Source organism: Megalobrama amblycephala, linkage group LG6, assembly GCF_018812025.1.
Source record: "Megalobrama amblycephala isolate DHTTF-2021 linkage group LG6, ASM1881202v1, whole genome shotgun sequence".
Lineage (NCBI taxonomy): Eukaryota > Metazoa > Chordata > Actinopteri > Cypriniformes > Xenocyprididae > Megalobrama > Megalobrama amblycephala.
Window position 1 is genome coordinate 40,815,173 of NC_063049.1, and position 15,113 is coordinate 40,830,285.

General features: G+C 34.0%; 1 protein-coding gene across 5 annotated transcripts in view; it reads left to right on the top strand.

The window, feature by feature from the left end:
- The window catches only part of stk39 (serine threonine kinase 39), a 93,042-nt gene that overhangs the window by 47,797 nt on the left and 30,132 nt on the right, over positions 1-15,113 (top strand). For 4 of the 5 annotated variants that reach the window (XR_007185447.1, XM_048194631.1, XM_048194633.1 and 1 more), the window contains one exon: positions 1,891-1,952. Coding sequence is in view for 4 of the 5 variants with exons in the window: in XM_048194631.1 (XP_048050588.1) it covers positions 1,891-1,952 (62 nt within the window). In the remaining variant the exon portion in view is untranslated. Of the gene's footprint in view, positions 1-1,890; positions 1,953-14,362; positions 14,890-15,113 lie in introns of those variants that run through there. The other variant, XM_048194634.1, reaches the window with a different exon arrangement.

Genomic DNA, 15,113 nt, shown 5'->3' on the forward strand with positions numbered 1-15,113 from the left:
TTGCTACATATAAAGGTATTTTAAAGATTTTGAAGTGTCAAAAGGTCATTCGGTTTAACTATTCAAAGGCCAATACAACAAATTTAATTTGTGATTAAAATATCTTAAAATGTAATAAATGTATATATTTTTATTCTGGCATGATTTTATAACATGATATATCAACATAGTGCAAAATGGTATTAAAATTATGTGTAGAAGTCGTTGCTTTGTTATGAGAAAGAAAGTCCAGAAAAATGAATTTGATTGATGTCATTCGGAGTAACCAATATAAAAGGACCATTTTGGATAAAGTCATTATCATGCGACAGGATGTGACATCATTCAGACACCTGCAAAGGACCACATGGTCGTGAAACAAAGTAACTTAACTCTCTTTTAACAATTTGAAAAATTCACATTTTCACTTGCTCATACGCATGTCCCGAAACATCAGGTCATTCGGTACAACCGCTATAAAACATGGAAAATGTTGTAATATTTTAAAAACTTGTACTAAATATAAAATGTTTGATTGTCCTTTTGCTAGCTAGCTAGATATCAGCCTGTTAGCATTGTTTGAAAATATCCTCATTTGGTAAAACCAAATGACTTTTTTGGTAACAAATTTTGTCCATCTTGTAAAAAATGACAAAATCAGTGTTAACTGATCATAAAAACCACATAATCTCATTGTTAACACTTAATAAAACTTCAAAATTAATTATATCTCCATTATGTTTTTTTACACTTTTAAAAACCTGATTCGTCAATGACCCAATTTTGTTTGTGTTTTTGTCTTCTTTTTTTTCATTTTTTTTATAGTAGTGTTTAGATTTATTTTTATTATTAGTTTTAGTTTTTATTTCTAGTTTGTAATTTTAGTGCTTCAACTTTTAAGTTTTAATTTTAGTTAACAGTATTAACCCTGATGCATTGTGATAAAAATGTTGAACAAAGTGAGAGAAATGTTGATTAGCATCAGCATTCTGTAAGCATCAATAAAAATGGCTCGGTTTAATTAAAATATTAACAATTTTGTTATGGCTAATGGCTGAAACTAAAATGTCTACTATTTTGTCTGAGTAAATCAAAATAAAACACTAAAAACTTAAAATCGATCATTTTAAATGCTGCAAGTGAATTTAGGTGTACAATGTGAAAAATGGAAATTTACTTTCAGATTTGCTTATACAGTATTTATTAACATTTTAAATGAACTTTTATTTAAATTTTTTCAGTTTTCATTTTAATTTCAGTATAATTTTTAGCAATTTGCTTTTGCTGTTTTTATTAGTTGTTTTTCAATATTTTTATTTAGCTTTTATTTCAGTTTTAGTCATTTTTAGCACTTCTACTTACATTTATTTATTCTATTTCAGTTTCTACGGCAACATTTATAATTTTTATTTCATTTTCATCTAGTATTTCATCTCTTTTTATTTCAGCCTTACGGTATTTCAATTAACGAAAATAGTTATTAATAATTTTAGTTTTAATAGTTTAGTTTAAAAGTCAGTAACAGCACAGATTTTAGTGAGCATAAGATGACTTCAAAGGTAATCTAAATGTAAAAATGCACAATAAAATATCAGATATTGGCCAATATAAATATTCATCAACAATAATATTAAAATAAATTAAAAGATTTCTAATAACAGCTAACAACAGTTATGGGAATATAATAATTCCTAATTAAAGACCCAATGTTTGTGTGGGTTTGACACTGTTAGCTTCTGTATTTATTGTATTTATCTTGGTTCAGTAATAATATGGGTTGACTAGAGCAATTTTATGTACTTCACATCTCCAATAAGCATCAGCATGTGGTGTAAAGATCTTTTAACCTCAACAGCCAGAACACTTGGCATTAGAAAGTAACTTACCCTTATGTTTTGTTTTTCTGTCTAGGTTCAACCGTTGGAGAAACCCTCAAGCGTTCAGGGAGCGGTCAACATGGTCCTGAGGTTAAGGTGAGCGAGCTTGTTGTCGCTTCTCTTTTTTCTCTGTCCCCCATCGAACTTGTTTTATCCCGAAAGAGCTGCTTGTCCTCTGTATAAAGTGCAGTGTGTACGTGCTGCTGTAAGAAGTGTGTCTCTTTTTAAACGATCTCTTTCACTCCATCGCTCACCCACACCCTTGAAGTGCACCGTGTTAATGCATTTTCTCAATCGCCCTAGGTAACGTGGGAAGAGGTCCCTTAACCCTGACCTCGTGTTTGCATTCCCCTGCCTGAATTTGCGTTTGAGCTCATGCAAATGATAGACCACAATCTGTTCTCAGATCACGTCTAAGGCCAGGAAAGCTGAAAAGAGTGTGTTAGGTATTTAATATCGCCATAAAACAGAAAACGTTTTCCTGAGTAAAGCAGCTTATCAACCAAGGAAAAATGTAGGCCTTGTTGTCAACACTGCCCCACGACTTCATTAATAAATTAGCTTCACTACTGAATCGCTACATTATATTACTCAGCAAGGAGCTGGTAGCGTCACTTTTTTGAATTAAACTCAGCTTCATTGCTAGTAGAGATGCTGCACAGACTCGGGTAATTCACACACATCTCTCTCTCTCTGTCTCTCGATAGGTTAATTCATTCAAATGATGTAATTCGATCTAGAATGCTAACTGTCAAATAACTGTCATTTAACCCATTTTAACCCTTCCAGTCAAAGTTGTCAATGCTGGCAAATGACCAAGGTATAAGTGGGATAATCCGTGCATTAAATGCACTCCGCTCCACGTCGGATGATTATTTGCCTCCGCTCCGTGGATTATTCCTTACATATACTGCTGTTGAAAAGTTAAGGTTGGCAAGATTTTTTTTAAAGTTTTTGAAAAGTCTCTTGTGGCTTCTGCTCACCAAAACTACATTTATGTGATCAGAAATACAGTAAAAAGAGTAATATTGTGAAACATTTAAATTTAAAATAACTGTTTTGTATTTTAATATGTTAAAATATTATTTATTCCTGTGATCAAAGCTGAAGCTTTTCATCATCATTACTCCAGTCTTCAGTGTCACATGACCCTTCAGAAATCATTCTGATATGATGATTTGATGTTCAAGAAACATTTTATTATTATTATCAGTGGTGAAAACAGTTGTGCTGCTTCATAGTTTTGGGGAAACTGTAGTAATGTTTATTTTTTATTATTCAGGATTCTTTGATGAATAGAATTTATTTGAAACAGAAATCTTTTGTAACATTATAAATGTCTTTACTGACATGTTTGGTATATTTTATGCAATCTTGCTAAATAAAAATTCTTTAACATATAAAATCTTCATTCACAATATGACCAGTAACATGCATTAAGAAAATAAATGTTTTTAAATGTATGTTTTTGTCTAGTCCAAATATCTAAAAGTCCAAATATAGTTATTTTATATAAAATTATTAACATTAAATAAAATAATTTAATATCTAAGAATTTTTAGATATTTGGACTGGAAACAAGACAAAAAATCTGAGTAAGAAAAGCAGTGCAGATTGTTTATGCAGTAGCACACAATGTTATAAACTAAAGTAATTATCATTATTCATTGATATTTTTTTTTTTTGTGATGATCCTAAAATGAATTAATTAATAAAATGTAATTTCCAATGACCAATCAAAAATAATTTCAAAGGGGTTCACATTTTTAACCTATACCCTTTCTAAGAAATTGGTCTTTTTGAAACAATCCCTTTTTCATGAAATATGTTCATTATCACAGGTCCAGGTCAAAGGTCATATAACACAAACAAACTGATTAAACTGATTTGCGAAATTATGTCAGTACATGCTATTTTTCAAGTTCAAGTCCACCGACGTTAATCTACTAACTCTCCTGTCTGGTTTGTTTGTCAGACAAGACGGTGGATTCAACGTAATGATTGGTCAGATCGCCTGTCAATCAAACTCCCTGCGAAGGGTGAATTGATTCCAAAAAAGTCCAATCCTGCAATTTTTCGCATTGAATATTGAAATATGTAACATTATGGAAGTAAAATAGGCATTTCACATTGATCGATTTTGTTTTAAAGGGATAGTTCATGCAAAAATGAAAATTATCCCATGATTTACTCACCCTCAAGCCATCCTAGGTGTATATGACTATCTTCTTTCAGACAAACACAATCAGAGATATATTTAAAAATATCCTTGCTCCTCCAAGCTTTATAATGGTAGTGAAGGGGGGGCCACATTTTGAACCCCCCAAAAAATTCATCCATCCATTATAAAAGTAATCCATACGACTCCAGTTGGTTAATAAAGGCCTTCTGAACTGAAGTGATGGGTTTTGTAAGAAAATATCCATATTTAAAACTTTATAAATTCAAATAACTAGCTTCCAGCGGATGACTGTACACATACTGCTCAAGTCGACTTGCGCCACAAGGGTAACCCGTGAAGCGATGTATGACGCAGTATGTAGGAGTATTGTAAGCTTAGACGCCTCTCACAGTTCAAACAAATGGGCAACAAACTCAAGCTCCTCTTCTTTTATATCGATTTCCTCCAACCTTTCTCTTTAAAAATGATTATTTTAGACTTCTAATTCGTGTTTTGTTTTGCTCTATCCTCTGCGCTTCCGCGTTCGTCATTGCGTCGTGTCGGGTCAGGGGTTACTCTTCCACCGCAAATCAATGCATATGGTCGTCTGCTGGAAGCTAGATATTATAGTTAATAAAGTTTTAAATATGGATATTTTTCTTACAAAAACCCATTGCTTCGCTTAAGAAGGCCATTATCATTCCCCTGGAGCTGTAAGGATTGCTTTTATTATTGATGGATGCATTTTTTTTTTTTTTTTGGGCTTTAAAATGGCCCTCGTTCACTACCATTATAAAGCTTGGAGGAGCTACCCTGGGTATTTTTAAATGTATCTCTGATTGTGTTTGTATGAAAGAAGATAGTCATATACACCTAGGATGGCTTGAGGGTGAGTAAATCATGGGATAATTTCATTTTTGGGTGAACTATCCCTTTAACATATAATGTGGTTCATGAAGGCCTAAATATTTAGCTAATGTTATGATGCTTTCAGTTACCAATAAAAGTGTAGCTCTGTGCAACACTTTACTCTGTTTAAATCCAGCAGAATCAGCACAGAAAAACGTCCACAGATTGCGTGTGGCTCACAGGCATGTTCCGAACTAATCATTACATTGAAATCTTTCTGTCTTTCATCCAATTATCCTCAACAGCCTCAGTTTGGAATGACAGAGAGAATGAACCGTGTGAAGAGGCTTTTTCAATTTTCAGCATCGAAACTTATAAACAACATTGATTCTGTGCCAAAAACGGGCACCTAATCAAGCTGCACGGACAGCTGAGTTTGAACCCTCATCACAGAGAGAGAGAGGAAGCTGTGGCAAACAGATGCAGGAGAACAGAGATGAATGGCTCGCATCCATTTGCACAGTGAGGTCAGCAGCGAGAGCAGGTGTTCGGCTCATCAGAACGGATCAGGATAATGGCCAGGAAAGCGAGGGATAGACTTGTTTGTGTATGTTTGCTAAATGATTTAAAATGACTTTAATTAACTCTGCAAATAGTTCTTGACGTAAATACACGCAAGCGAATCAAAGAACGAAGGCTGTAAAGCCATTCGTAAATGCTCTCTTCTGATTACTTGTCCAAAGCGGAGCTTGACCCGAGTTGATCTGAATATTTGGCTCGATTGTGAAATGGATTTCGGTAAGGTTTTTGTTTGGCTGTGTGAAAAGGTTGGACCTGAATAACGCTTGAATAAATCTGCAGACCCTGTGCAGTGGAAGTGTTTGTGCTAGATACCATCTAAATCCACGGATTAATGTGAAGTTTGAAAGCACTGAATTACAGCGGTCCAAACTATGGCTGGCCGATCACAACGGTGGCTTGTTTGGCAAGGAAAGTTATTACGTTAGTTTCCTGATATTCTGATAGATTTCTTTGTGGAAATTGAAACGCGGTGTGAAATCTCCCGATCTCATCATGAGGTATACAGAGGCATGAGTCTATAAATCTGGGGTTTATTGGGATTCAGCCGGCAGACAGAAAAATGTTGGAGTTTGATAAGATAATACGTGATGTGTGGAGTGGCTCGGAGAGAGAGCGAGCGAGGAATTCTCAAGACAGAGGATGGATTTCTAGGTATTGCTTTGAGTTTAGATCCTCTGTGAGAGACAAAACTCATTAGAAAACAGATAGTTCTGACTCTGGATTCTGACTGCATGAGAAGCACTCATCTGTGGTGCACAGTCATGCTGCTCTGTTGCTTGGGAAACATGAACAGATCTGCATTCATTTTGTCAATGAAATCAATTACTTTTTTTGGGAATTATACAGAGCCCCTAAAGGGACCTTTGCAAAAATAAAAAAATGACAGAGTTTTGTGTGCTCACGAGAAACTTTCGCATGCGCACGGGAAATGTATTGCGTGCGCACGCGTTACAATTTCTGGTTTGTGTATACTATAACCTATTTCATTTGTGCGTCACTGCCTATGAAGAAAGCCAGAGTATGGATGCACATGAACTAATAAAGATCATGAAAATTAAAGAGAAAATGAGAGTGGATGCACGTGAACTAATACAGCTGTATTTGCTCAAAATCTGGCTTACTGTACCAAAATCTGGCACTCTCATTTTCTCTTTAATTTTCATGATCTTTATTAGTTCATAGAAATAGGTTATAGTATACACAAACCGGAAATTGTAACGCGTGCGCACGCGAAAGTTTCTCGTGAGCATGCAAAACTCATGCCATTTTTTTTATTTTTGCAGAGGTCCCTTTAGGGGCTCCTTAGAATTATACCATGGACAAAGTATTTATTTTATATATTTGATATTTGTTTATTAAAGTAATATACATGTTTATAATATATACACTTCTGTTCAAAACTTTGGGGTCAGTAGTTAAATGTTTTTATTCAGCAAAGATGTATTAAACTGATCAAAATGATCAATTCAACATTGATAATAAATGATTTCTGAAGGATCATGTGACACTGAAGACTGGAGTAATGATGTTGACAATTCAGATTTGCATCACAAATAAATTACATCTTAATATATATTTAAATAGAAAATTGTTTTAAATTGAAATAATATTTTATAATAATACTACTGTTTTTACTGTATGTTTGATCAAATACCTGCTAATTCATACCAGCAATGTGTTAAAGGTGCAATATGTAAGATTTTTGCAGTAAAATATCCAAAAACCACTAGGCCAGTGTTATATATTTTGTTCACTTGAGTACTTACAATATCCCAAATGTTTCCAACTATTTGTAAATCGTGAGAAAATTGCAATTTTAACCAAGGCTCCGGGACGTGTGAGGAGTCGCCTGTCAATTGCGTCATACCCGCGTTTCCCTCGGTTTTATTTTGTAGAAACCATGGAAACACCAAAGACGCTTTAATATTTACATGTTTTAATAGACAAGGGAACAACTGTTTTGATATATTTATAGACAGAAAAGTAATTATTGTTATATAGCTCAACACATTTAGTCTTATTGTTTAAATCTAATTTTCTTGATTTTTTGCGAGTCTCATGCTTTACCATGCCTCAGAGAAAAACACTATTTTGTCAAGTAGCTAACATAGCATAATCAGATGCAGCTTTATTTTTAGTAACAGTAATACAGCATTTTCTCCATCATACAATACGTTTTAAAATTAATTGCATGCCATTTATCAACACAAGCCATCCAGCATTTAATATGATATTCTAAAATTGATCTATCTTACTGCAGTGTGTAACAGTGTCTCACAGCAGCCGCCGAGAGAACGCACAGAGTAACGTTATAACATCATTTTCAACACTCTCAAATGTATCTAATATGATAAACAGAGCTGCGTTACCTCAAAAAAAAAAAAAGCGGAAGCGGCGCCGGCAACTGTGGCATAATAAAAGTTCATACTACAGTAACTTTAATAATTGCATCCATGAACATGATTTCTTCCTGAGGCCTATCCCTATTCTTTTCCACCGGCTGTGAGGTGAAGACCACATGTCCCAAGATTCTGCGCTAAAACTTTCCATCAACAAGCTACGCATTTGTTTTGAATAGGCCTCTAGCGACCTCTAGCAGACAGAAATCTTACATATTGCACCTTTAATACATGCTAACAACATGCTAATTGCTAACAAAATGCTAAACATGTTAACAAAATGCTAAAACATGCTGGCAACATGTTAGCAATGTGCTATGACATACTAGAAACATACTAGCAACTTGCTAATTCATTTTAGCAATCTTCTTTGGTGAACATACGAGACTTCTTTTAAAAATATTTAAAAAATCTTACTAACCACAATTTTTTTTGGACACTTTTTAGACACAAATGAATATGACATGAAAATACTGACTAAATTTAAATGAAAAAAGAAGAATGTAAAAATGAACACTGGCACAAACAAGCAATACAGTAATTTTACCACAGTTACCCCAAAAAATTCTGTTATTATTTATTTACGTTCATGTCATTCTAAACCATTCCAATGTTCCAGACTTTCTTTTCTCTGTGGAACACACACACACACACACACACACACACACACACACACACACACACACACACACACAAAGATATTTTTATTTTTTATTTTTCTATCCATACAATGAAAGTCAATGGACTCCAATGTTACCTTCTCTTTCAGATTATTATCTTTTTCTGTTTCGCAATTGAAACATGACACAAAATGTTTCACAAAACGCAAAGTCATACAGGTTTGGAATGGCATGAGACAGGTAAATTAATACAGAATTTAAATTTTCAGGTGAACTATCCCTTTAAGAGAGTTCTGCTTTGTAAATTCACTGCAGTGAACGGTCTCTCGTGGCATATTGCTTTATTATAGTGCGCATTTTTCTTTGTAGATTTTGTTATAAAAAACACATGCAAAAAAACAAACATAAAATAGAGATTAGAATGGACAATATTGTGTTTTTGATTTGCTTTTGAATTCATGTTCATATATTATTCATATAAATGAGCCCCACAGACTATTTTTTCCCCACATTCTCATTTGAGATAATGCCATAGAGTTTGTTTGAGAAAGTTTCTCTGCACAGAAGCTGTTCTCGCTCTTGTGTGTGTAATAGGGTCTGGGTTGATGTGATAACAGTGTCTGCTGGCTCCTCCCAACACTTCATTATAGACCACAAAAACACACACACACACACACACACACACACACACACACACACACACACACACACACACACACACACACACACACACACACACACACACACACACACACACACACACACACACACTTCCATATGTTCCCTAGACCCCCTATCCGGTGCACAAAGCCATTGCTCTCTTGAAACAGGCCAAGTGGAGAGGCAGAGCTCAGGGAGGTGTAATTACTCTAACCTTGACATGTAAATGAATGCTTAAGTCCAGCATTACTCTCTGTTCCTGCTGCCTGACTCTCAGCCAAGACTCATAGTTCTACTCTGAGAGAACACAATACTGGGTTTAATGAGACTGAGAGTCTTGAACTGAAGAAATGTTGAAGTGAAGTATAGATTTTGCATCAATACCCAGAAGTTAGCAGTAATTTAGGGTTTGTAGATCAGAGACAATATGAAATAGTTGATGTAGTCATGATACAAACATTTCAGTAGTCAACACTAGGTTTGGAAAACTGGCTCACTTTCATTTTCATTTTCATTTCATTTCATCTATCTATCTATCTATCTATCTATCTATCTATCTATCTATTGTTCATTCTATCTATTGTTTATCTGTCTATTTATCTATCTGTCTATCAATTTATTGTTCAAACTGTTGTTCAACCTATCCTTTGATCAATTTATCTATCGTTCGATCTATCTATCTGTTGTTCTATCCATCTATCCATTGTTCTATCTATCTATCTATCTATCTATCTATCTATCTATCTATCTATCTATCGTTATATCTATCTATCTATCGTTATGTCTATCTATCTATCGTTATGTCTATCTATCTATCTATCTATCTATCGTTATGTCTATCTATCTATCTATCTATCTATCTATCTATCTATCTATCTATCTATCGTTATGTCTATCTATCTATCTATCATTATATCTATCTGTCTATCTATCTATCTATCTATCTATTGTTTATCTGTCTATTTATCTATCTGTCTATCAATTTATTGTTCAAACTGTCGTTCAACCTATCCTTTGATCAATTTATCTATCGTTCGATCTATCTATCTGTTGTTCTATCCATCTATCCATTTATCTATCCATTGTTCTATCTATCTATCTATCTCACTATCTATCTCACTATCTATCTATCTATCTATCTATCTATCTATCTATCTATCTATCTATCTGTCTACCTATCTATCTATCTATCTATCTATCTATCGTTATGTCTATCTATCTGTCGTTATGTCTATCTATCTATCTATCTATCTATCTATCTATCTATCGTTATATCTATCTATCTATCGTTATGTCTATCTATCTATCGATATGTCTATCTATCTATCTATCTATCGTTATGTCTATCTATCTATCTATCTATCGTTATGTCTATCTATCTATCTATCTATCTATCTATCTATCTATCATTATATCTATCTGTCTATCTATCTATCTATCTATCTATCTATTGTTTATCTGTCTATTTATCTATCTGTCTATCAATTTATTGTTCAAACTGTCGTTCAACCTATCCTTTGATCAATTTATCTATCGTTCGATCTATCTATCTGTTGTTCTATCCATCTATCATTTGTCTATCTATCTATCTGTCTGTCTGTTCTTCTATCTTTCATTCATCTATCCATCTATTGTTCGATCTATCATTCGATCTGTTTCTCCCATCTGTCGTTCTTTATATCTATCTATCTATCTATCTATCTATCTATCTATCTATCTATCTATCTATCTATCTATCTATCTGTCTATCTATCTATCTATCTATCTATCTATCATTATATCTATCATTATATCTATCTATCTATCGTTATGTCTATCTATTGTTATATCGTTATGTCTATCTATCGTTCGTTCTGTCATTTTATCATCTTGAGAAATGTTGCTTTTCTGGTTTGAATTAGGTGTTTGTATTGTTCACATTAATTTTAAATTCTACTTTCAAATTGTGAATCTGCTTTCTGTTTGCTAGCGCAATTAAAATCCAGTAACTGCATTCAAATTTAAAAGGCGTTCTAAATTCAGTTCTGAATGGTGCATCACCCTGGTTGAATTGGTGAAATTTCATGAACTTTAATACTGGTATTGCTACAACAGCAAAAAGTAGTTTGTTATTGAATATGCTCTTTTGTGTAAAGTTAAATGTTATTATATATGTTAACAAATTAAATTAATGCCGTATACAGTAGGCTTCAAGTATTTTTCAATTGAGTAAACATTGCTTCAGGTTTTTCAACTAATTAATCAAATCAGTATTGAAAAACCAAGAAACAAATGAGCAGTAAATGGTTTTCATTTTTCCTTGTCAGTATTGTTGTTGAATTAATATTAAATATTAAACAGACAGCAGCAGATCTGTTAGGGTTCAGTGACACTGCAGAGTCTGTGTGTACTGAGATGCAGTATTTTAGAGACAAATAAAATCATCTGATTATTTACGTTTACTTAAAGTTACAGTCTACCCAATCATTATATACTCACCCTCATGTCGTTCCAAACCTCTATGACTTTTTTTTCTTCTGTGGAACACAAAAGAAGATATTTTGAACAATGTTGGTGATTAAACAGTTTCGTTTCCCATTGGCTTCCATAGAACTGTCACAAAAATGATGCATCTAAAAGGGAAACGAAACAGTTTTTATTGGACTGTCCCTTTAAATAACCTTTTACATTAATTTCTCTCTTAAGAATTCACGCAAACAGCTGCATTTTCCGGGAAGCATGAGTGTGGGTTAGGGTTACTTCATTCTTCTGAGACTGTAAAAAGATGATTACATTTCTTTTTAGTGTTTTAGTACCATCTAAAACTTCCATATTGAGTGCTGTGATTTCTCCCATGCATTGTTCTATAAGTGGCCTATCTCCATTCTCCACTTTTACCGCCTCAGGTTGAGCTTAGACTTAACTTACTAAAGCTAATGTCCACTCACTCGTAGTTAATGCGTTTTTAGTTTTATTTTCCTGTTAGTATAATTGTGAGCGATTTGACTCTCTCTTTGTAAGCCTTAGTGGATCTAAGATAATGGCACCAGGGGAACGCTGAACCTCATATGTGTAGTCTTCACACGCATTTAATCAACTAGTGGTGTTGTTATCCGGCCTGCTGGCTGTGAAGGCATTTTTACTGTCGCTCTGGCTCAGCTCACGCTCAATGGTTTTAGCTGAGTCCTGTCAGCTCCCATTACCCAACAATGAGGCGTTTGGCCGATCATCTCTGACAGCTTTTGTGGCGGAATATGATACGGATTTGTCCCTGCCTCACAACTTCGCAGGAGCCTTACGCAAAGCTCTTTACGCGCCACTAGTGTGTAAAGAAGCTCCGGAAGTGGGAAACCGCGTTCGATTTGATGCTCTGCACTGAGGCCGCTTTATGGACGGTGAATTACATTTAGCTGAATTTCACAGTTGAGAATTCAGTGGGTTAGATTGTGTTTTTGCTGACAGGCAGACTAGTCCAGCTTTCACAACTCACATCAAGGCTTCAAAGTAAAGAGCCTCACAAAGTTATAAAGTTGCAAAATTGGCTGAATATATTTGAGCTATACGTGTGTGTGTGTGTGTGTGTGTGTGTGTATATGTATATATATATATATATATATATATATACAGTAAAAACAGTTATATTGTGAAATATAGTTACAGTTTGGAAGATTTCCATCAGCTCTCTCGTCCCGTCAATGCCTAAGCTGGCCAGCTACAACACAAACACGCCACTCAACTACTTACAGTAGAGCTCAAACGTATTTGAACATTTAAAGGGATAGTTCATCCAAAAATTCAGATTCTGTCATCATTTACTCACCCTCATGTCAGTTCCAAAACCATAAGGCTTTTGTTTATCTTTGGAACACAAATGAAGATCTTTTTGATGAAATTTGATGAAATCTGGGAGATTTCAAAAAGTTTGAAAAAGTTCATAAAGATATCGTAAAACAAATCCATATGAATTGAGCGGTTTAGTCCAAATTTTCTGAAGTGACACAATCACTTTATATGATGAACAGATTTAATTTAGGCTTTTATTTACATATAAACATTCATCAACACACACATCAGTTGTGGTAAACGGAAGCTCAAGCATGTTCGCTTGACTCGTGCGTGAACCAATGAGGTTCATTCTTGTGTTACGCAGCATGTTTGAGCTTCTGCAAGAACCAATGAGGTTCATTCTTGCGCGTCATTCTGGTTCGGTTGAGCTTCTGTTTATGTTCACTGATCAATGTTTATATGTGAGTAAAAGCCTAATTTAAATCTGTTTAATATTTTGTGGAAACTGTTTTTCTCAAGATTCTTTGATGAATAGAAAGTTAAAAAAAACATGAAATTTAAAATATAAATCAAATTAAATAGAAAAAGCAGAGAGATGCTGAAGAGATGAATTTGGTTTAAAGCATCACATTATGCACAATTTATCATGAAAAGTTGTACAGTTTGGCATGGTTTGCATTACATTACACTCTCAGTTTTTCCACACACTTGGAAGTTTGTTTTAAAACAATCCATTATTGTAATTTAGGTTCATCTTTAGCAAACTCAGCTTGAAACCTTTTGATTTGTGAGTCTAACATCCTAACCAGAGACTACCACCCCATTTTTCAGACGAGACAAAACTGAACAGAGCGAAACCTCATTAGAGCTGGACTTTAAATTAAATTAACTCCCTCAATTAAAGTCATACTCTTAATTAGATAGCAGCTTTTTAGAGGAAAATAAAGTGCACTGAGAGGAAAAAAGGTAAATGGTTCTTAAGTTAATTGTTCTTATTGTTAATTGTAAACTAATTGTTCTTAAACTTAATTATTGTTATAGGTGCACTCAGTATTTTTTATTTCATAATAATCCAGTATTTTTACATCATCATTTTTTACATGATAATATTTTTTCTGTGTTTCACATAAAAAAAAAATCAATATTATAGTTTTTGTAATATAAAAATGTAAGTTAAATGTGAATAAGTGTAAATAAAATGCAAAAAAATACTTAATTGTGTACATTACAGCTTTGTTTTGATTTTGAAGTTTTCGTTGATTATTAAAATGGTAATTGTGGTGAAAATGTGCCTAATTATCATTTAAATAATGTCATAATAATCTTAATTGTCCTAAAATGCATCCATTTTCTTTAAGCAAAATATAATTTCTTTTTCCTTTTTTTCCCTTATGATTTTGGGGCTGAAATAAAACTCAGGCATGTTCTTGCCAGTTTTCTTGAAATTCACCCTGTTTGTTTGGTTGTTAGGGTCTTCTGCAGTCAAGTGGTTATGTAGCTGACGTCTCCTGAGGGAAATGAGGGATATCAGATCAGTTAGATGAGAACCAGACGCCCCTGTGAGCAGAAAAGTGAGAAAACAGCAGCAGGGTGCTGATTTCCTCTGGCCACAGGGTGAAAATATCACCTCGAGCCAGCAGGAGACAAGTGTCAAGTACGAGGGCTTTCCGTGCCTTGCAGCTTTCTCAGGATTGATTGACTGGATAATGACGGCAGGCCAAACAGGATGGCTGAAACACACCAGCCTGAAGGGTGGCAGGCCACTGTTTACGCAGGACATAGGTGTGTTTTTGGGAGCGCGTGTGTGTGCGGTTGTCTCTGCGTGTAAGCTCGAGAACTTGACCTCCAAAAACTGTCAAAACATAACGACAGTGAGAAAATTGGCTCTAAGATGTCTGTGCTGTGTCAGGTCACAGCTGCTGCCGATGGCTACGTCAAAATATCCAGCCGGTGAGGACAGAAGGACAACGACCTGCTTTTGACGTTTAAAGATGCTGCAGTCAGACTTTTTTATGTATATAAAATCATGATTTGCAACGAAAACCAAAATATAAGATGATTCACAACAAAAGAAAACATTATGATACACTAACAACTTATTATATTATATTATATTATATTATATTATATTATGTTATATTATATTATATTATATTATATTATATTATATTATATTATATTATATTATATTATATTATATTATTATATTATATTAGATATA